Source organism: Cucurbita pepo, chromosome 15 (assembly GCF_057944985.1).
Source record: "Cucurbita pepo subsp. pepo isolate OVF chromosome 15, ASM5794498v1, whole genome shotgun sequence".
Classification (NCBI taxonomy): domain Eukaryota; kingdom Viridiplantae; phylum Streptophyta; class Magnoliopsida; order Cucurbitales; family Cucurbitaceae; genus Cucurbita; species Cucurbita pepo.
The window spans coordinates 11720767-11743476 of record NC_141812.1 but is presented as its reverse complement, the minus strand read 5'-3'; the positions used below and the strand labels follow the sequence as shown (position 1 = coordinate 11743476).

The 22710-nt window shown below is 37.5% G+C and overlaps 3 protein-coding genes and 1 pseudogene across 4 annotated transcripts; 3 read left to right on the top strand and 1 right to left on the bottom strand.

Moving 5' to 3' along the window:
- Positions 1-1561: 1561 nt before the first annotated feature.
- LOC111811628 (F-box protein MAX2 homolog A pseudogene) lies at positions 1562-4724 on the bottom strand (annotated as a pseudogene).
- A 4556-nt stretch (positions 4725-9280) lies between these two features.
- Positions 9281-11547, top strand: LOC111811129 (multiprotein-bridging factor 1b). The gene is made up of 4 exons (XM_023697870.2): positions 9281-9562; positions 10277-10360; positions 11050-11132; positions 11223-11547. Exons 1-4 carry the CDS (start codon positions 9421-9423, stop codon positions 11340-11342), a joined length of 429 nt encoding a protein of 142 aa, XP_023553638.1. The 5' UTR covers positions 9281-9420; the 3' UTR covers positions 11343-11547.
- A 573-nt stretch (positions 11548-12120) lies between these two features.
- On the top strand, positions 12121-17903 carry LOC111811492 (vesicle docking protein). Of its 2 annotated transcripts, none has more exons than XM_023698369.2 (8): positions 12121-12304; positions 12858-13046; positions 13371-13514; positions 13783-13926; positions 14101-14610; positions 15216-16733; positions 16817-16885; positions 17608-17903. In XM_023698369.2, the coding sequence occupies exons 2-8, from the start codon at positions 12999-13001 to the stop codon at positions 17734-17736; spliced, it is 2562 nt and encodes an 853-aa protein (XP_023554137.2). In that variant the 5' UTR covers positions 12121-12304; positions 12858-12998; the 3' UTR covers positions 17737-17903. The 2 variants fall into 2 exon arrangements, with proteins under 2 accessions (XP_023554137.2, XP_086974304.1); XM_087118178.1 differs by lacking the exon at positions 12121-12304 and adding an exon at positions 12362-12499.
- A 774-nt stretch (positions 17904-18677) lies between these two features.
- Positions 18678-21854, top strand: LOC111811904 (putative serine/threonine-protein kinase PBL7). The gene is made up of 6 exons (XM_023698957.2): positions 18678-18977; positions 19543-19784; positions 19951-20086; positions 20634-20892; positions 20999-21131; positions 21294-21854. Exons 1-6 carry the CDS (start codon positions 18824-18826, stop codon positions 21567-21569), a joined length of 1200 nt encoding a protein of 399 aa, XP_023554725.2. The 5' UTR covers positions 18678-18823; the 3' UTR covers positions 21570-21854.
- The last annotated feature ends 856 nt before the right edge of the window (positions 21855-22710 follow it).

Genomic DNA, 22710 nt, shown 5'->3' with positions numbered 1-22710 from the left:
TTATCGGCATTCATATTTTTGTTTGAAATGTTGGTGACTGTCGCTGTTTATTATGTGTCGTTACCATTGGAATTCAAAAAGGGAAGGAATAACTGGTCCACTATACTCATGCTCACCCTGAAACGAGAAACCTTGAACAACTGGTAAAGAGGTTGAAACTTGAACAATTTTTTCCTTCGGGAATATCTCATCAAAGCATTGAAGATTTTTGTGATACGCATCCATGTAAGGGTATGTCATCTGTCTAGCGACTCTGAACGTTTGCCATCTTGTATCTTTACTTCTCCGATTCGTGCAAGTTTTTCTGATTTGGTGCCTCATGTATGTTGCTTCTCGTCATATAATTCATTCTCACTGCGAGTTCCCCTTATCGGAAGTCATAGCTGTTTTCTTCCATATATTTATTGTAGAGGTGCTCAATTGATGGTTATCCTGCAATTTCTGAAGGATAACCATTCAAGAGCTGAGTTCTAGGAGTGTGTGTGTGTATATATATGTATATATTATACTCATAGTTTCGACGTTGTGGATGTAACTAAAAATTTGCGTTGGCTCCTACTTCAATCGGTTTACCGATTCATTCTGCCTTCTGAAGTTAATTTTTATCTGTGTTTGAATGAAGTCATTGTTGTAAATGGCTCTAGAATGCGTAAAATCAACATCCTGTGCTTCTGATTCATATCATTAGCTAAACAGTAAGATTTTTTCTCCCCTCTTTATTTTGCGCAGCATCTGATTTTCTCAGTTGGAGCTTGACTTTTGTTTTGATTTGTGGCTTCTGTTTTTGTAGGAAATACCATTAACTGCTAGTCGACTTGTTAATCATACATCTGTAAAATCATTGAACTTCTAGTATTATAGCAGTATGGAGCTCGGATCAGTCTTATGTTATTTTTCTTTTGGTTTTTTCTGATAGAAAATTATTATAATTGGTCATGTCATTATTATTCGACTTTTATTCTCTTTTATAGTGCTGGGTCTCTAAGAATGTGCTAACAATTGAATGATTGTCTTGAGCTATTTCCAGTTCAAGATGAATTCTTTTCTAGAGCAGCGACGTAGCAGGAACACTTAGAGTGGCTACTAAAGAGAGCAGGTTTGCATGTGAATAATGCCCGAATTCTCTGTCTAGGCGAGTTAGTCTGCCGGCAATTAAGGAATCTGGGTAGACACTACGCAACCTCAAAGGTTCGGTAAGGTCACGTTGTACAATGAAATCTTGATTATTGTTGGCTTATATGGACATGGAATCTTCGGCTTTGTAGAACTAGAACAACCTCACAGATTGCTGAAGATGATTAGATAGTCTCGTTTTGACTTCCCACGAGACACGAGACATGTTTTTACAGACATCATGGTAGAAGTTTCTAGATTAAACTAGTTCAGTTCCAACAACAATTCGTTTATTAATCTATCTCTGTGAGACCCCACATCGAGAGGAGAACGAAGCATTTCTTATAAGAGTGGTGGAAACCTCTTCCTAACCGACGAGTTTTAAAACTTTGAGAGAAAGCTTGAAAGGAAAGCCTAAAGAGGACATTATCTAGTGATTCACTTCCGGTATTACAATTTCACATCTTTATTCATTAGTGCAGAATTAAAAAGTCCACATCTTTTGGCAAAGGGGTTTGTTTATTGCTCACAGATCTACATTAGCACTAAGTTTAATGGATTCCTCAGATGAAAGATTGGGAAATCACAAGTGATACAGCTAATCTCGAAGTAAGCAGTGATGAGAAAAAAGTGATTCCTAAAACAGGAACTAGAGAAGGCACCGGCCACATGTTGATATCAATCTGGGATTAGGCGATTGTTAAGTGCAGCTTCAAAGCGACTGCAGGATCCAGCTCTCATCTCTGTAGTCATTTCATTCTCCGGTGCTGGGTAGTAATCTGATCTCAGTTGAACGTCACGCAGATAAGGAATGTTAAGCAGAAAAGTCATGAAGTGCTCATAAGCTGTTCCGTGTATAAATAGCTTCCTCAGAGTGAGTAACTCTGCTAACAACCCTGCGGCTGGATGCGATAGGCTCCTCTGATTAAAACTCCGGTCCTGTGGTGGCCAATAATCAAGCTCAGTTAGTCCTAGGCTACCTATTCCATTCAGAAAGAACCTCTCCCACAAGGTGAGATCCATCTGGCCGGATGGGCAGGTTAGCGCATAGCCTATTGTGTCACTGCAATCCAACTTCATCTTAGTTAGCTGAGGATATTGCCCAAGAATGCTTAAACCAAATGTATCCAACGGCTTGTGCCGGCCCCTACAATCTCCCTCGACTTTGATCTGAATCTCTTGCAGAACTGGGCAATCATCTAGACCAACTGATTGCAATGGACTTAGAAAATCACCGACTGCAATCCAAAGAGACAGGTACTCCAAACGATCCCATCTCTTGCCCCACAGATCACTACCATTGCACTGCATGGACATGGAACAATCAGTGCCTGTGGAGAATTTGGATCTCTTCCTCTTCCTTGTATATCCACCACAGTTTTCGCCCTCAAAGAGACCATCCGTGGAACAACTAGTGTCAGCATTATGGCTTGGCATGGTAATTTCATCGACTTCGTCGAGGTCGAAATTCCAATCACTTGCAGCTTGGTTTTCAAGTTCCCAATCTTCTCCACCTTCCCACACACAGTCAACATGAAGACGAGTAATCCTATCTTGAATTGGCTCTAGAGCTCGCAAAGACGCTTTGGTATGAAGATTCTCACAGCAAGAAATTTTTACATCCACGAGAGTCTTCTTAAGCAAACTCACCATTGTCCGCAAACCCTTCAGTGTAATTTTCTTGCATCCCTCCACTTCAAACTTGGATAACCTCACACACCCCCTGCCAATTTCTATCAACCCCATATCAGTCAAATCCGCACAGTTCTTAATCGAAAGCGCTTCAATCCCTTGACAAAGGGCAATTCCATCGAGCCGTGAGCCGACCGCCATACAGATTCCGTGGAACTGCCCAAGCTTAAGACTCCTTAATCTCCGGCACCTAGTGTTAAGAACCTCTAGTGCCGGCCCAGTATCCTTAACATTCTTGGCAACATCCAGAACTAAGTCCTCGAGCAATGGCAACCCTGAGAATAGCTCTATTAGCGTAGCTGTGCTAATCCTCGCGTCTTCGGGCGTGAAGCCATCGGCGGAAGGGTCTCCTCGGGCACTCGCCAATGTGGAAGTATCGGCAAGGTGAAGAAGGGTGAGTCTTGGACAGTTAGTAGCTAAAGCAGACAAAGTTTCATCTCCTACAAACCCGAAATACCTGGGATCAAACGCACACGCTATGAGAAGCTGGCTGAGGTTGGGGCAAGCTTCGGTAATGGTTTGTATATCCGTCGATTTGAAACCATCAGTGAGCGACGTCGTCATCAAATTCAGCTTTGAAATTGATCTGGCTGTCAGGGGATTGGCTAGGAGAACCGGAGGAATGTCCTCAATCCAGTAGTAGAATTCCGATAGGTCCAGTGTGGATAGAGATTGACAATGTTCAAATATGGGGGCCAGGTCCTCCCCGGGGGCGGATTGAGGCCGTTGATGCCACCGAACCAGCTTAATATGGCGCAATCCTGGCCACTGACAGGCGAGAATCTGAAGGGTAGTTGGGGATCGCGCATAGACGGTGAGAGAGGTGACTAATGGAAAGAGGCCGCGAAGACGGTGGGCGTGGAGACGGGGATCAGGCAACGAGCAGAGGAACGCGTGTCCCCACGGCGAGAGAAGCGAGAGGTCCAAGTGGGTTACAGATCTGAAGCACGTCGGGATCCGATAGAGGTCTTGAGCGTTCCCCCTCAGCGAGAGTGAAAAGCGCGTCGCTCTCTCTAAAGACAAGAATTTCCGGCAGACAAGAGATAGCGAGTTCCTTGTCCGGGTATCGGAGACCAACGCCAGTATGTTCGATAGGAGAACGTCCGGCAAGTCATTTAACGAAGTCCCGGCCATTTCAGTCGATGGGTTTTCCGGGTCGCGTGCTTTCGACTCCCTCTCGCTGATATTGCTGCAGTTCGTTTACCGTAGCATCCCTTCTTGATTGCTGAGCTCGACGATTTTATCGCAGTTTCCCCCTTTTCCCTCCTCCGTTTGGAAGGAGAGACGAAAGAAGATAAAGTAATCGAAACTGGTAGATTTGTCTTGCAACGGAGAGCCACGTGAATACGATGTATCAGGATCAGGAAGTGGTTCTTCACGATCTTCCTTGGCGCGTCCGTGAACTATGGTCGCGCCTCCTCTGTACTCAGGTTTGGATTAGACCTCCGTGTCACCGACTCTCCTGAATCAGACCTTGAAGTTTGAAACGAAATAATTGTTTTAAATATAAATTTTACTTTTTTTTTTTTTTTTAAATCCCTCTGAGTCCTTAGTCTTACTCTGACCACATCTGACATTTTAATGAACTTATGGGCTATGCTTGTGTAAAGTGCTTTGCATAATTTGTGGTGGAAATTGGAACTTAGTTCCGTTGTCTTGAAATTTTTGCTTTAAGAGTAATTTCTAGCTTGAAAACAAGTTTTAATACCCAACTGTAACTTAAACTCATGATCTTGATCTTTCACAGTCAGGATCGCCCACTTTCTTTGTTTTTTGGTGCCTAAACATATACCTTTTGAGGGAAAAGTCGTTCACTTTTCTAGAAAAACGTTACTTACAAAATTTGATACCGCGCTTCCAATTTCTCATTCTTTTTCTTGCCTGGAACTTCGAATCCTTCCGTTGCTTCCAACTACTACTTTTGAATTTGATGCCCTTTTTTTCGTTCTTTTTTACTACTTGATTTCATTTGAAACAGCAGGTTCGGGAAAGGCCCGTTTGCTATTGTCTTCTAGGATTTGTATTGCTCTCCTGTCATTGGGCAATTGCATGGAACGGGCAACGGGTAGCAAGCATCTGATGTAGTAAGTCCAAAGTTACTCTTGAAACTAGCTTTTACATGTTAATGAAGAAATTCACTATTTAGAAGCCATATAATTCTGCTTTCAGAAACTCTGGAAAATTCCAACATTAATTTATTCCGTACGTGTTGGTCAACCAAGTGGAGGAGCAGCACATGAGCCATCTGCTGATGGTAAGTCATTTGGATTTTTATTCCTTGTCCCTTCACGAGCTTGTAAATTGTCCGTTTCCCTTTCTTTTACTGTCATTAAAATTGCCGTCAAATAGTATCTTGTTAATCTTGCTAATTCAAAGTTAACATAATTTAGTTTTGTATACATAATTTGAAAATGTCAAAATCTCTAATTCCAACAAACTCAGAAGTGGCTCATATTTGGAAGCATAGGTTCTTGTGCCCCTAGTTAGTGGGAAATTGATGTCTATGCATGACATGTGTAGTCTAAAAATAGAAGGGATAGAGATTATATAATACTACTGTGAATTGTCTTGGAGAAGTTAAACATGCCAATTATTGATTGGTTATAGTGCATATTTGACCAAAAAAAAAAAAAATTGAACTTTGTATTTTGTTTTAAAAAAAACTATATGGATTTCAAAAACATTTTGGAGTACAAATTCATTAGACTATAGGATGGAAAATGGGGCTTGGAATTGTGTGGCAGCGACCTAGAACTAAAATTGGGACTTGAACATAGTCACACTATTTTAGATCATTGCTACATATGTTTCAAATTCCATTTCCATTAAACATGGTAACAAATCTAGAAACACCAAATCTAGTGATAGTTTTGAAATATTTATAAATGGTTAAGGATTATATTGAGAGAATAAAAGAGTATTAGAAGAGTATTTTTTGTAAATTAATTTTCATATTTCAAAATTTTGCAATCAAATAATTCTCAACCCTTTTTAGTATTGGGCCAGTTTATGTACAGTTTGTTTCATTTCATGATACAACTGCTACCACTAATTTAGTTGTGGAAAAAAAATGCTTTTAAAATATTAGACAGGTAGATGTGATGAAATTTGAATCCACACTTTTTTTTTACTTCATCTCTTGACCCGCGATGGTTGCAATGAAATCATTCTTAAACTTCTGATTAGTTTTGATTGATTTATTTCTCGACAACGACACATTCTCTATTTCTCACCTCCATTCATCCCTCTCCCTCCCCCACCATTTTTTTTCTAAATTGAGAGCATCCCTCTGCCATAAAAAAAATAATTTTTTTTAATATATAGTGGTTATTGTGCCTGTACGAAAAACCAAGAACTCTTTACATTTATTGATAAATTGGGATACAAATGGCTAGAGGACAAAATGAAGCAGCAACTATGCTTGCCTAATTAGCAGAAAATTGTTGGTAACTGGATACGTGATGAAACGCTGAACTTTTAAAAATTTACGGTTCTTATTGGTGAAACTTTACAAGAATAGCATTGGATTGGCAAGAACGATAGACATTTAAATATACTCGCATGTATCATACTTTAGTACTATACCTATGTTGGCATTTTGTTTGACGTACGGACTTTAATATCTGTATGTGTCTGATGGAATGCGTAGTATAAGAGATCATGGACTAAAAAGGTGCTTTGCCCTAGGAGGAGCGGAGCACCTAAAGTAGTTCTCTTTATAAAGCATCTTAACAGGTCACATAGTGAATTCTATACTCATCCATAACAGGGAAAAGTTATTTGAATGATTGCCTTTTAGCGTAGACTAAATTGGGACGATCATTCGAATAAATTTCATGTTGGGTGGTCATTGCTGGGTTCTTTATATTATTTTATGTTATCCAACTGACAATATGTGGATATGTTTGTGATCTATGTTTTGTGAGCATCCTTGCGGAAATTGACCACTTAAGTTGATTTTGTGCTCCTCCAGATAAGGGTGTGGGCCTTACACATCTTTCTGTGGATTGGATTGGATTATCTATTTTATGCTGCTAAGCTTGCCCTTACAATTGATACTTTATTATTATTTTAAATTTTGATGTAAAAAATACGTTATTAATTGAGTAACTGATTGTTCGGGCAAAATAGTTTTCGATTTTATTTGCAGATGTTGTTATTAAGAATAAGATAAGTCTGGAAATTGGAAACTATATCTTCTTTTTTTCTTCTTTTTGTCAATGGTTAGTGAGATGGGATAGGACAAGATTAGACACACACACACAGGGGTCCTGCGACTGATGTAACAGACGTGATACGTGAGCAGGTCTCCCACTGGTTTGTTAACACCTCCCCCAATGGGCTCTGTGATTTTGTCTGACGTTGAAAATTCAGTCCCCATATTGCTTATAGTACCCAACTTCCTGATATTTACTCAGCTCGAGTCATGGTCGTGTCTAGTGATGTCATGATCGAGCGAATTATTATTATTATGAAGATCCTGGAAATTTAATGATGATTAAATTTGAATAAATGGAGTTAACATATTCATTGTTATATTTATATTTTCTTTTTGTACTTGAATTGGTAAAAAGTTCATCTTCACTTCTCAGGATTGGAAATTTGACATCGCATTGACGTGGCTCTTTCTCCCCCAAAACGTATGAATTTCGGTTGAACTAAACTCAAATTGGCATAAGCTACTTGTTTCTTTACGTTATAATCGGTGTGTACATTTCATTATACTTATCCAATCTACTTCAACTTATAGTAAATCATCTCGTGACACGTGGTCCAATATCGGACATATATAATTGAAAAATGACATTCATTCATGAAACATTGCTTTTAATGGGTAGTTGGATCTTGGGAGAAACTTTTGCAACCTTATCCTGTGGAGCGTGGGATTCTATTAGGATTAGGTTCTTGGAATTGTTTGGGACCCGATATGGATTGGTAAAGAATTGGTTTAGATTTGGGACTTGGTAGGTGGTAGAATAAGAATAATGTATATTTTAGGAGGTGGTAGAATAGGAATACTGTATATTCTGGTAAAACGACATATTCGTCCATTGGCAAATTGGGATGGAGGACAGAATGAAGTGTCGGTATCAATTACTCCCAAAGGCCATTTTGTTTTGCCATATCTCTGAATTCTGAAATGACTTTCCCAAAGGCCGTCTTGTTTTGCAATATGTGAATTCTAAAATGACTTTCTTGCTCCCAAGTCCATACTGCCACACCTTCTTGCCTCTCGTAGCATTTGGATTGGCCCAAATAAAGTTGCTTTTGTGCGTCAATTTTGCTGTTAGTATTTATATGAATACTAACATGAAAGCTATGGATCGGATTGGCCCAAATAAAGCAATTTAGATTTATGTTATTGTAATTAATTATCTGTTGCGAGATCCCACATCGGTTAGAGAGGGGAACAAACCATTCTTTGCAACAGTGGAAAAACCTCTTTCTAGTGGACGCATTTTTTTAAATCTTGGGGGGAAGTCTAGTAGAGAAAGTCCAAAGAGTATAATATTTGCTAGCGGTGGACTTGAATGATTACAAATGATATCAAAACTAGACATCGTGCATTGTGCCAATTAAGAATGAAGCATTAAGGGTGTGGATTCTAAGATCCCACGTCGATTATGAACGAAGCATTAAGGATGTAGAAATCTCTCTCCATTGGATGTGTGCCAGCGAGGACGCTGGCCTCTAAGGGGGTAGATTCTAAGATCCTACATCGTCAAGAACGAAGCATTAAGAGTGTGAAAATCTCTCCCCACTAGATGTGTTTTAAAACCTCGAGGGGAAGCCTACAAGGGAAAACCTACGAGGGAAAACCCAAAAATGAGATATTAGTGGTGGGCTATCGTATAAAGACCAGATACCAAATAATGTAATCTTGATCACCACACAACGTGATCATATTCAGGTAAGAACCTAAAAAATGTAATATCTGGATGCGTTTTAAAACCTTGAAGGAAAACATTTAATATTGCAGAGGAGGATACATTTAATGATCTTTTCAGATAAAATATTTAAAAGGCTAAATAAGAAATAACTTTTAACTTTTATAATAATTTTAAAGTTTCACTAATACAATATTAAACAATAACAACAATAATAAATAAATAATAGCTTTATGAATGGAAATAATTAGTTGCATTAATTCTCTTACTTTTAAAAAAATGATGGTTAATATATAAATGGAAAAATTTACCCGTTAGATTGATTTTTATATTATTCGATCGAGTAAGGTAGTATTGAAATAAAGTTTAAAATTTTTTATAAAATATTTAAAGTTTAAGAATATTATTGAAATAAGGTTTAAAATTATAAATAATGTTTATTCTTGTAATTGCTTTTTTTTTTTTTCATTTTTTTTATCATTAAAAAATATTGTTTTTTGTTTTTTTGTTTTTTTGTTTTTTTGTTTTTTTTTTTTAATTAATAGTTTAGCATTTTGGATGAGGGTGACGATATCTGGAAGTCTATATTTTATTACCGCCAGCCGGGCGTGCGGGAATATCGAGTTTTCATCTCTATTTAGTTTTTCCACATATCTCCGAACCCTAAGTTCCCGCGGCAAATCGTTCTCGACAGCAGCTGTTGCAGGAGCACGTAGAGGAGAGGGAAATGGCTGGGATTGGACCGATTTCGCAGGATTGGGAACCGGTTGTCATCAGGAAGAAGGCACCCAATGCCGCCGCCAAAAAGGACGAGAAAGCCGTAAACGCCGCCCGTCGGGCCGGTGCTGAGATCGAAACCTCAAGGAAATGTTTGTTTCTATTTCCATCTCTCTCTTCTGTTGTCTTTCTCATATTAATACGCTATCAAGAACGTTAATCCTGCAACAGTTTTTTTTTTTTTCTTTTATGTTTCTGGCATGGTTCTTGATCTTGAGTTTGAGATGTCATTATCGTGTTCTTTTTTACTGAAACGGTATTCGACTGTAGTTGACATATGGAAGCGTTGCCTTAACAGGATTATTGAAGTACGAGACCGTGGAATATAGTTATATGATATCTTAAGGAATCCAAATGATCATTTGTTTATCGTGTTCAGATGTTTGTTCGAATTCATAGATGATGAACTCGTACTGTGTTGCTTTGTTTGTTGAAATTTGATGCTGTCTTTCTTGTTTAAATAATGATTATATGTTTTTCATTTTTGGGCCATTTAGTTCTTTCTTTCTTTATCTATGTGGTGCTCATGAAATTAATTGACTAATTACTTCATTTCTTGAATGCTCTAAGTCCCGTCCTTCCTTCGTCTTCATGTGCCCAAACTTCTTATTGAAGGAAATATTATAAACATTGTAGTATGAATTCATTTCACATATGTTCCAGAAAGAATTGAAAAAAGAAAAGAAAATCAATTTGTTCATTTCAGATTAATTTCTTTATGGGATTTGTAATCGACATTAATCTGAAATGAGCAAATTCTTTGAATGTATCTTTGAATGTTTTCTGATTTCTCCCCTTTTCTGTAGCAAATGCCGGAACGAACAAAGCTGCTTCCAGCAGTACCAGTTTGAATACCAGGAAGTTGGATGATGAGACAGAAAACCTCACTCGTGAGTACTTCAGATCCCTACTTCATTGTGGAGATAAATTTAGGCAGTTTCTAAATGGCATATAATGAATCAACTTTGAAACTTGCGGTTTATTCTTTAACAATACTATTTCATGCTAGTGTTCATATTTTTTTGATCTCATTATTTTTATTGAGTTTATTATGTAAGTATGTTGGTGTATTCAAAAGAACATTTAATATGTGCATAGGAAGAACAGAGCATTATGTGAATTTCAAGTCGTTAGGAGCACTACTAGGATAATATGTAGGAGTATTATTAGCTTTGTAAAGGCATTGGTTTGGAAGTTACTATACTGCTTTACTAGTATATGACTAAAGAGAAATTATTCTATAATTCAATAATAATCCAAAGTATATTGCAACACCGGTATTTATACTAGTGAGTCGAAGCCGAAACGGTTAGCGAACGAACTAACAGTCAACTAATGTGAGTAGATATGAGAAGATCTAATCCATGTAGCCCTTTGAATACTATCTATTCTATGAGAAGAAGCAATTGTTTGTTATCTTCGTCGTAAGTTGGGATAATGTCGGTGACGAAGCTTCCCTCCATGGTTCTGTGATTCAATTAAGATATATATCTATCTATCTAATGAAATAAATGATAAGAGCTAAGTTTGACAATATTTGTATGTTTTTTATCCAACTTCTGGTGTATTTCAACCTCAGATGACCGGGTGCCAACTGAGCTGAAGAAGGCAATTATGCAAGCCCGTACTGAAAAGAAACTTACACAGTCGCAGCTTGCTCAAGTATGTATCTTTGTGTTTACATGCTTTTTACCCATATTATTCTTTTTTGACGGAGACATGACAAACTTTTGGTTGGTTTTTTACTACTAGTTGATCAATGAGAAGCCACAAATCATTCAGGAGTATGAATCTGGGAAGGCCATTCCAAATCAACAAATTATCACCAAGCTTGAGAGAGCTCTTGGAACCAAGCTTCGTGGGAAAAAGTAGGAGCCCTCCTTTGGTAATGGTAATGTAAGTGGTGAATTTGGGTATAAAAGAGCTTTGGCTTGGCTTCAGATAATAACTTATGATGATGCGTCCTTGCTCTTGGGTTGTGATCCGAGTATGTACTGTGAATTAGTTTAGCTTGTTTGTCTCTTGTATCTATCTACTTTGACTTTTCTATTCTAATGAACACTTATATTTTCGAGTCTGTCGTTTTTGGATTAATCCTTATTATTTACATAATAATTGAATTTATTTTAAGTTTTAGTGTAGTTTAATTGATTAAGGTATATGCTTCTTTTACTCGAATAGATAAATTTTTAATAATTTTTTGATTTTTTTGATTTTTCAAAGTCAGCCCATTGAAAGGCAAGTCATTCACAAGTCAAATATGAATTTGTACTCTTATTATTGACATTTTGTATTATTGACATTTCATAAACATGGAGAATTAAAAATATGTTCGATTTTAGTTGAAAATTATGACTCTTACTACCCCAATATTATATATTCCAGTTTTATTCAATATTCTAATTATAATTAGTTTCTACTCTAAAATTAATACTAAAAACTCTTTTTTTTTTTTTTAAAAAAAAAAGAAAAATAAAAGTATTTGGAGTGATGACCGAAATCAATCTAAAATAATTATTAATTAAGTAAAGTAATAATTATGATAAAAAAGAATAAGAAAAATGTCAAATATTCTTCTATTTTTCTTTTAAAAAAAACAGCGTGTAAATATTTATGTGAATAAATATATTTGAAGGTGGTTTAGATTTTCCCTTCAAATAAAATAGAAAGAGAGATACCACAGATAGCCCGAGTGCCCGAATACCCGAGTACCGTATAGAGAGGTACGGATCATCCTGGTCCCGATCCAGTTTCAACTTCGAAGCTCTAACTACAGAGACTTTACCTGGGTTTTCTTCGAATCAATCTCTTTCCGATCGGAAGCTGAACCGCAGGTACTCGTCCGTCGTGGATTCTTTAAGTTCTTTTTTTTGGCGCGCAATTCGATTATATTGTAGGAAGACTTTGCTCGATTCCTTGTTATAGAATGTATGCAATGAAGACGGAACAAGAGTAATCGAAGATTTTGGATCCTGCTGGTTTCAAAACTTGTTTGATTGAATCTGCTGAATTTCATTTCTCTTTCTAAGGTTTCTAGGACTGAATTTTGCTCAATTCCTTTGGAGAATTCGAAATAATTGCTGAATGTTCTGTATTATTCTAAATTTTACCTTCTAAATGTTTGGAGAACCTCATCTGTGATGCCGGAGAATTGCATAAATAATTGGTTCCTTTTCAATAGCGTACTCAAATCTGGTTCTACTTTAAAATTTTCCTAATTCTCCAATCGATCGCGCTCTTCCTTGTTTTTTTGCTGAAATTTCTTGTGATTTTGTGTTGAATTAGGGAAAAAATCGGAGAAGTCTATCAGAAATATAATTTCTTGTGATTTTTAAAGTCGAGCTAAAAATTTGAGCTCATTTTTTTTTGGCTGATTTTGATGTGCAGGATTTTATCCGACTGAGAATCAACCGAGTGGGCAGCTTATCGACTTCTGTTCTGTCGGCATGGCTGTAAGCTAAATATCTGTTTGGCCGAATATCGTTCCTGTGGTTTTGCATCCTCTGCTGAAGACTTGTAGCCTGACGCATGGCTTTGCTTGATGTCACAAGGTCATGTCTTGATTCCATTAGCCAGGTAAAGTTTAATTGAATAAATACTTTTTTTTCCTTTTTTAAAGTTCTAACTTCTGCAAACCCTTCATGTCTAGTAATTTTTCAGTCGTTGATGCTGTTTCAGCTCCCCATATTTCTGGCCGAGTGTCATTATATCATCCCCCTTCTTGCTCAGTCCATACAACTGAATTAAATGATACTTTTTGATACCAGCATTTAAGGATTGTTTGCCAGGCTGTGAAAGTTACAAAAAGGAGTTTTTTGTTTGTTGATTAACCATGGTTGATCGAGTTCTATGTGTCCTCTTTCTACCAGTTTATATAACTTTGTCCCACTGTTTTGACAGATATCAGATCACCTTGAGGGTTCCATACTGTATCTTGATGCTGGGTGTGTGGAGAGTTTCCAAATTCTTGGGGGATTCCCGTTATTACTTGACCATGGTGTCCAAGTTGTCTGCAGCTTGGAAAATATGACTTCTCTTGATGCTGTAAGATAGTTGTTCTTGAGGTTTTACAAAAGGTTAAATATTGCTCATCTTGTTTTATTGATAGTTATTATTCTTATTATTATATCATCCTGAAATCAAAAGGTAGGCATACAACTTACAAGATTAATAATTTAACAAATAGGAACTTAGTGGTTGATGCAAATAGACTATTCATGGTTCAATTGATTGCATTTATTTGATTGTGTAAAATATTCTGATATCCCAATGTAGTTTTATCATAAATCTTGATCTTGAGAACCTTTTTAAGGTGATTGGTTGGAACCTGGCTTCTGCAAAGAAACTTGTGGTGTTTACATCCCGGCTTCTGAGTGATGCACATCGTTATATATTACGCTGCCTGACTGCACATCAAGGTGTTCGTCATTGTACCATATTTACATCTATCTCAGAGGTGCTTCTTTTAAACTGCTTATTGTGATTCATTTCCCTTACGCCAAACTTGTATTTGCTTTGAATGTGAGGTAGAACTAGGGTGCTATAACTGTGAAGACTTTGAACACACAATCGGATCCAAATGAGTAATTTTGATTTATAGCTGTTGTTCAATCAATGAAATACTTTGCAGGTTGCACACTCGGCATACCCCGATTCACCTCTGGGACCAGATGCATTCCATGAGTATGAATCTTTACTTGTTCAGGACTATGAGGAACTTGTTAAGAAAGGTGAAAAAAAAGTTGTGGTGTCGGAGGACAGGAACTCGGAAAAATATATATCCTCGGAGGATGAAGGATGGTCGCGACTCACTTCAAGTGAAGAGGACATCACTCACGTAGAAGCTAGTTCAAGTGGAAGAAATTCATACGAAGGCATTCTGACGAGTCACCGAGAAGATGTAGGGCAAAAGCTCGTTGTTTCTGTGCATCACTTCCCAATGATTTTGTGTCCGTTTTCACCCAGAGTTTTTGTCTTGCCTTCAGAGGGATTAGTTGCTGAAGCATGCTTATCAGCAGAAAGTGTGGATTCCCTTAGTCCTGGTTTGCCACCCTTATATACTGGGATGCCTCCTGATGCCGATGATATTCCTCCTGGGGCAACTCTTACTGCACATTTTCTTTACCATTTTGCTGCCAAGGTAATAACTCTGTTCATGGTTGAGTGAAAAATGTTCCCTATTCTTGTTCATCTTTATGGCTTTTATGTCCTGAGCTTCTATGAAAGTATGTTTTATCCCTCTTTCGCAAACAACGTTAAAAAGGCCCTCCTTGCTTACATCCAACTGAATTTTGTGTTTATCATTTGTGCCTAAACTTTTGAAGTTTAGAACTAGACTTGAACTGGAATTTTGTCAGCACCAATGGTATTTTCCATCTGATATCTATTTCATTTCGAATATGTAGTGTATTGGTTCCTTCCCGACATAGTTGTCTTCGGTCCTTGAATGAATAGATTAAAACCATTGATTCATATTCGAAGATTCAACGAGTTCTTTGGCCCTTTTACCAGATTGAGGGATTTTTTTTTTTAATCATGGATTTCCAGCTTGATATTTCTCTTCATTGCTATAAGAGAATTTCTGTGATTGCAAAGTGGAGGAAGTAAAATTTGACTAATCTATAATAGAAATTCAACAAATTTACCAGATAAGTAATTTTTGGTTAATTATTACATGGACGTGGAGGATCAGTTTATGTTTTTCCTTATAATAGTGGCCATGATTCTTCTTTCTGAATAATGTAGATGGACTTGAAGATGGAAATATTTTCCATTGGTGATATGTCAAAAACCGTTGGAAAGCTTTTGACGGATATGTCTAGTCTTTATGATGTAGGCCGACGCAAGAAATCAGCTGGTCTCCTATTAGTCGATCGCACTCTTGATCTTCTTACTCCCTGTTGTCATGGAGACTCACTTGTAGACAGCATGTTTTTGTCATTGCCACGCAGAAAAAGAATGGCACCTGTTACCCATGCCAAAGGTCCAGAAGTGTCCCTCAAACACGAACCACGTATCTGTAGACGAGCACCTCTTGATGTTCGGATACCATTTGCAGAAATTCTTACTGAAGATGGAGGTAAAGCTGATAAATTTCGGCTTGGAGCAAGGATTGAAGCTTTTCTGTCCGGTTGGAATTCTGGAACCCAAAATTTTGATAAGAGTGGTGAAAGCAACAGAGATCAAAATCTGCAATCACCAATTTATGACCCTGAACTACTTAGTGGTTGTTTCGTCTCTTCCGAGAATTTTCGAGGAACTCCGTTCCTGGAAGCGATACTAGATAGGAAAATAAAAGATGCAACTGTGCTGATTAAGAAGTGGCTACAAGAAACTATGCGCAAGGAAAGCGTTGTTGTGAATGGGAAAATTCGTGCTGGATTTCCTACCAAATTGGAGTTGGAATCTATGATCAAGGCATTGGCTAAAAGCCAGAGTTGTTTGTTGAGAAATAAAGGTGTTCTTCAGCTAGCAGCTGCCGCAACAGTTGCGATCGAGGAATCAAACAGAACACGGTGGGATGCCTTTCGAAGTGCCGAAAAAGTATTGCGAGCAAGTGCTGAAGATACTATCCAGGGTCTGGCTGCACAAATTGTTGATCTTATAAACAAAAGTGTTTTGGTGGGTAAATCTGAATCTTCAAAGGGCGTTCTTTCATTTCAAGACGCTTTGCTTCTTACAATTACTGGTTATATACTGGCTGGAGAGAATTTCCCAACATCTGGGTCTGATGGTCCTTTCTCTTGGCAAGAGGAGCATTTCATGAAAGAAGCTATTACTGATGCAATTTTGGAAAATCCAGTGGGTGGAGAATTGAAGTTTCTCCATGGTTTAACAGAAGAGCTTCAGACGAACCGAGATAGGATCAAATCGAAGGGAACAAAAGAGACGTCATTGAGCGAAATAAAAGACGACGACTTCGATGATCAGTGGGAGAGCTGGGGTGATGAAGATGCTGATAATAACACTACTAATGAGGAAGTATATGATGATATGCAGCTGAAGTTAGAGTTGCGCGATCGGGTGGATAGTCTTTTCAAGACGCTTCACAAGTTGTCCGGTACGAAGACGAGAAATTTACTGTTGAAGGAGACGTTAAATTCGGAAAATATCTTAAATGGTGATCAGTTTGCAAATAAAGGAGTACTTTATAAGCTTCTGGCTAGGATCTTAAATAAGCATGATTTGCCTAATTTGGAATACCATTCCTCCACGATGGGGAGACTTTTCAAAAGTGGGTTCGGAAGATTTGGTCTTGGACAAGTGAGTTTTGGTTCGCGGAATCATTAAAACTAAAGCTTTCTTATACAAATGAGCTGAATGTTTAAGTTTATTTGTTTTTTCAGGCAAAACCCAGCCTTGCTGATCAAAACGTCATTCTGGTTTTTGTTCTTGGGGGCATCAATGGTCTTGAGGTACCATCTCTTTCCCTCACTCGTACACTCTCTCTTCTCCTCACCTATGAGAAATTATTCATTGTGACATCCCACGTCGGTTGGAGAAGAGAACGAACTTTCTAAGGGTGTAGAAACCTTTCCCTAGCAGACGCATTTTAAAAACCTTGAGGAGAAGCCCGAAAGAAAAAGCCCAAAGAGAACAATGTGTGCTAGCGGTGAGCTTGAGTTGTTACAAAGAGGGGCTGAAATAATATAACAGGCAGTCTCATATTGTAGATGCATAAAAGAGAGAGATTGTAGGTTAAATTACAAATTTTGTTCCCGAACTTTAGATTTGTGTTAGTTTAGTACTTAACTTTCAATTTTTTATTTAATTGGTCTCTGTAACTTCTTAGTCAAACATCTATTAGACACCAAATTTAAAATTTACGAATATATTACAAAATTAAAAGTTTGAGGATCTATTAGACACTTTATAAGAAGGTTCTTAAGTACTTTTTACGATTCAACGACCAAATTGACACAAATCATAGAAACTTGAAAATTTGAGACTACCTTCGACAAGGAAGCGTAGCCACCTTGAATAATTTCCTCCCTTATGTGCACTTCTCTCGAACACACGACACGCTGTCTCCCTTAGTCTCACTAACACACGCATCAACTACCCATCATCTGTTTATTGAAAAGTCGGATAAATTTATAATATCGGATTGAATGATGATGTTTATACTCTTTATCAGGTTCGTGAAGCTCAGGAGGCATTGTCTGACAGTGGAAGGCCAGATATAGAACTCATTGTTGGTGGAACAACCTTCCTTACTCCCGATGATATGTTTGATTTATTGCTTGGAGAGTCGGCCTACGTTTGATCCCTTTGAATTTTGAGGCTTTGAACCTTCCCTTCCCATTTTTGTCAAATTTCTCATAGCTTAGGGTCCTTTTCTTGCACTTACATTCTCTTTCAGGTTTTCGTATCTCTAAGACTATTTACGAACTTCGAATTACTTACACATAAGAACTAACGGATTAGAATTTATTTTCGTCCCTATTAGATATTTTTAAGTTTTATTTATTTATTTTTGTTAGTCAGGTCTCTTAGGACGTTTCACTTATTTAAGTATATTTTGATATCTGTTGAATGAAAATTTTCTCTCTAGGTAAAAAGGGGTTCCCTTTGGAGTACCAAGATATTAGACGAAAGACGAGATTTAGCAAGATGTTAGATAGTTATTATGGATTATTTGTATTAATTTAGTTGTTAATTATAGGTTAATTAGTAGTTAAATTTGATTTTTATTTCTAATATTATTGTAATGATATAAATAAACTATTTGAAATATTCTTTCGAATATTCTTTCAACTTTAGGAATAGAATTTTCATATTATGATTAAAATAAAGATATATAAACATTGTAACCCTTAAATAACTATAGTTAATAGTTAATGCATCTTCAAATTCTATGCTCTTAGTTGTTATAGGCACAAAAAAATTAAAGTTATAATATAAACTTTCACCAATAAATTAACTTAGATTATATATTATTGATTATTAATTATTTTTATTTGATTTCATTTAAACTAAGTTTAAAAATTAACTTAAATAAAATAAAATTATTCATTGATCCAAGCTTTTTTCTAGCATTATTTTAAGTTATGCATGAATTTAATTGGCCAAATTATATAAGTTCAGAAAAAAGAAAAAGAAAAAAAAAAAGGTAGGGCTTAGCGGTAATATCAGAGAAAAACAGGGACCTCATTGCAAAAACCTCTGAAAAATTACTATTCTCCGCGCCATAAAACAAAAGAACACAAAACGGCACGGAACGAGAGTGGGTGAGAAGAGTCTCTCTAAAATACGAAAACCTCCAAAACTGAATCATTGCTTCACCGCCATTCCTCCAAATTCTTAAATCTCGCTTGCTCGAGGGGCCGGGGTTCGGTGTTTGGATCTGAGAAATGGAAGTTGAAGACGATCACGGAAGAAAAGAGCTACTCGTTCTTGTGGTAATCGTTGTACTTGCTTCCCTCTCTCTCGTTTCGTTGCTCGTCGCTTTCAGCTATTACTGCTATATCAGCAACAAGGTCTCCAAGCGCCTCAAGATCCGCAAAAGTACGCCTCATTTCCTATCATTTCCTGCTCCTATGGCCTTTTTCTTTTATGTTTCTGAAATTTCTTCTTCCATATGAACAAAACTTGTCGGCACAACAGTAATGACTATTGACTAAGGAGGATATTGTGTGATGTTGTGTAGTTAGTGAATTAATTCTATACTTCCTTTAACGCTGTTCATTAATTGCTAGGATTGTTATGATCTAGCTATTGTAGTGTAAGGAAATTCAAGCTTCTGAAGTATATAATTTAGTCTTATTATGTGAAAATGCTTGGAGATTGAAGTTTTATAGTTTTCCTTTCCCATGTAATAAATTGATTGGGCTGGATCAAGAAATCGTGATACTGTCCCATATTCTTGGAACTTTATTCCTTATCAAAACAAGAAAATAATGCAAGCCATTGAAATCACTAGTACTTTGTCGCCTACTATAGGCTTCTATGCTTCAAATGATTTGATTCCTAGTTTAACTTGGCATAAGCTTTTAAACTTTTGGTTTTTCTGCATATATCAGAAAATTGATGAGGTATTAGTTGATATGTGCTGGTAATTCAATTCTTGAAGGGGTTGATCTTGAAGACGAAGGTAGTTTTGAAAATGTTGAAAAAAATTCCACTGAGAAAGGTCTCCAAGTGTTCACCTTCAAGCAGCTATACTCAGCGACCGGTGGTTTCAGCAAGTCAAATGTGGTTGGGCATGGTAGCTTTGGGTGTGTATATCGGGGAGTCCTTAACGATGGGCGAAAGGTTGCGATTAAGCTTATGGATCAAGCCGGGAAGCAGGGAGAGGAGGAATTTAAAGTGGAGGTAATTCCATAGTCTCATTTTGTATGCTTCTGGCTCTTTTTGTTTTGTAGAAATGGGCTTAGTTTTCACTCAAAAGGACTGTTGTGACGTGCTTTTAGTACATTAAACAAGACGTGTAGGCCTTTTTAGAAGTTGATTATTGAATAGTTGATAACATTGTCAATAGGTGGACTTGTTAAGTCGGCTTCATTCGCCATATTTGTTGGCATTGCTTGGGTATTGCTCAGATAACAATCATAAAGTGCTGGTTTACGAGTTCATGGTGAATGGCGGTCTGCAAGAACATTTATACCCTGTTAGGAGTAAGTAGTAGAAGATTTATTTGGAAAATTGATTCTATTAGCTCAATTGGCACGGTTGGCAAGGGCTTGGGGTCTCTTGGTCATATTGGCTTAGAGAGGTCCTAAGTTTGAACCTTCGGGTGAGCTTAATACCAAAAGCCTTATATGTGAGATCCCACATCGGTTGGGGAGGAGAACGAAACACCCTTTATAAGAGTGTGGAAACCTCTCCCTAGCAGATGCGTTTTAAAAACCTTGAGGGAAAGCCCAAAGAGGACAATATCTGCTAGTGGTGGGCTTGGACGGTTACATTATGTCTTTTGGGTCTAGACCTTGAGGTAGGCGCCGGTGCCTCAGGTATAGGGGAGCAAAGCTCGACTCATGGTTATCCAAAAGACAACATAAGCTCAATTTAATTGGACCTATCCGTTAGTTGTCCTTCCCACACACCTTCAAAGGGAAAGATGCTTCCCTTTCTTGAGTTGAGCACATAGACCTTGGAGTTTTGTTGCTAATGTAGCACATGAATTTTCTTTTTGTGTTTTAATTCATGAAATTTCAAGTTCAGGATCAAATTCCGTCAGCTTTAAGTTGGACTGGGAAACACGGCTGAGAGTTTCTCTGGAAGCTGCCAAAGGTTTGGAGTATTTACATGAACATGTAAGCCCCCCTGTAATTCATAGGGATTTCAAGAGCAGCAATGTCCTGCTGGACAAAAATCTTCATGCTAAGGTTTCTGATTTTGGATTGGCAAAGATCGGCTCAGACAAAGCCGGTGGTCACGTCTCCACTCGAGTATTGGGGACACAAGGATATGTTGCCCCAGAGTGAGAACTTTTCACGAAAACGTTTGATTCTTTTACCAGCACAAGTGAAATGCCTTTTTATAGGTTGTTTTGCATTTCATCGTTTCAAGGTCACTTTTTCTTGCAGGTATGCTCTAACAGGGCATTTAACAACTAAGTCAGATGTCTATAGTTATGGGGTTGTCCTCCTGGAGCTGCTCACAGGCAGAGTGCCAGTTGATATAAAGAGAGCTCCTGGGGAAGCTTCCCTTGTTTCTTGGGTGAGCTTCTTAACCATTTCAATTTGCTTATGACCAAAGAAGAAGTAGATATATATATGATCGAAGTTCTCGAACTAGCCTCGACGACTCGGAATCTTGGCTTCTGATGTCTTAAATTTCAATAACTATTTCTCGTTATATTCGGACGATGTCGTCCGACAGGCTCTGCCGAGGCTGACTGATAGGGAGGGAGTGATGCATATAATGGACCCTGCATTGGAGGGTCAGTACTCCATGAAGGACGTTGTTCAAGTGGCAGCAATCGCAGCAATGTGTGTTCAACCGGAGGCAGATTACAGGCCGCTGATGGTCGATGTTGTCCAGTCACTGGTTCCACTGGTGAGAAGTTACCAGACAACTTCAAAGATCGGTAGCAGTTCGAGTTCCAGAGCTTCCAAGTCGCCTACAGCGCACGAGAAGGCTAGTTTGAGAAATTGATAAAAGAACAGGTCGTCTCTCGATGATTGCCTCTTGTTATCTACCATAGATTTTAGACCAGTTTGAGCTGTTGTAAGAAGTTGTTGTTCATATGCCAACTGTTTATTATCTTGTTGGTGTCTCTTGTGGAAGAATCCGAATTCATAGGATGTGCAATTGATTCCCCAGTAGTTTTTGTGATGTAATTAACGTTTTGAAAATGGGGAAGGGCTGTAATTAACGTTATATAAGACCACCAAAATAAACCTAAATACTAATAATATGATATTTTTCTATCTTTTTTAATATGTGCACAAACCTATTTATTAATTTTTTTAAAATGTTTTTTTCGTAAGAAACTTCAAAATATATTTACAAATCGAATCTCTAACTTTATATTTATTGAATATTTATCGAACTATAGCGTTCAAGATTCACATTAGGATTTGGAATATGCATGGATTTGGCAGTTTTTTACTAGAATTCCGTACCATCTCCGTAGAACAACAATACACAGTCTTTTTAAAATGTTTTATTCTCGCTCATATGCTTCCTATTGTCGATTATCACCAGAAGTTAAATTCAATTAACTTTAAATTTTGATAATAGAGTCACCGAAAAGAAAAGCATACTCGAAAAAGTATACCTTGTTGATATCGATTTGACCCGTCAAACTATTGACGTCCCAAACAACGACCCTACGTTTCCCTCCGAAGAGGGGTTTTCTTAGGAAGATATTGGTCAAAAGTAAATGCCGAGGAGACGGCAGCCCTTGGCTGCCAGTGCCCTAAGCATAAGCAGCTTGCAAACTTGCATGAATCAAGTGCATTGCATCCGCATCACACCGATGCACAGCCGGAGATCGTGCGAGGATGTAGAAGCAACCACCGCCCCCTAACTGCTTCAGCTTTGACTCTGACGTTGCAATGCAAAACTTTCAAATTCAGATCCATTACGTAAACCTCTTTTCATTATTATCATTATTTTTATTGTGGACTAAATATATATTTAATTATTTGAAATGTTTAAAATTTTAGTTTTGCTTTACATTTTCTAAAAATTTAAAGAAAATCTTTAATAATATTGATTTTTCTAAACCTATTTGAGGTTCTCCATTAAACATTCAATCTCGTTGAACTAGCCGTCTTGATCAATCATTCGA

Bases quoted from the DNA above. Each gene is read 5' to 3' on its own strand.
- LOC111811129 (XM_023697870.2), top strand. From the start codon at position 9,421: ATGGCTGGGATTGGACCGATTTCGCAGGATTGGGAACCGGTTGTCATC. The intron at 9,563-10,276 runs GTTTGTTTCTAT...CCTTTTCTGTAG, and splicing joins GATCGAAACCTCAAGGAAAT to CAAATGCCGGAACGAACAAA. The intron at 10,361-11,049 runs GTGAGTACTTCA...TTTCAACCTCAG, and splicing joins TGAGACAGAAAACCTCACTC to ATGACCGGGTGCCAACTGAG.
- LOC111811492 (XM_023698369.2), top strand. From the start codon at position 12,999: ATGGCTTTGCTTGATGTCACAAGGTCATGTCTTGATTCCATTAGCCAG. The intron at 13,515-13,782 runs GTAAGATAGTTG...AACCTTTTTAAG, and splicing joins ATATGACTTCTCTTGATGCT to GTGATTGGTTGGAACCTGGC. The intron at 16,734-16,816 runs GTGAGTTTTGGT...TTGTTTTTTCAG, and splicing joins GAAGATTTGGTCTTGGACAA to GCAAAACCCAGCCTTGCTGA.
- LOC111811904 (XM_023698957.2), top strand. From the start codon at position 18,824: ATGGAAGTTGAAGACGATCACGGAAGAAAAGAGCTACTCGTTCTTGTG. The intron at 20,893-20,998 runs GTGAGAACTTTT...TTTTTCTTGCAG, and splicing joins CAAGGATATGTTGCCCCAGA to GTATGCTCTAACAGGGCATT. The intron at 21,132-21,293 runs GTGAGCTTCTTA...GTCGTCCGACAG, and splicing joins AAGCTTCCCTTGTTTCTTGG to GCTCTGCCGAGGCTGACTGA.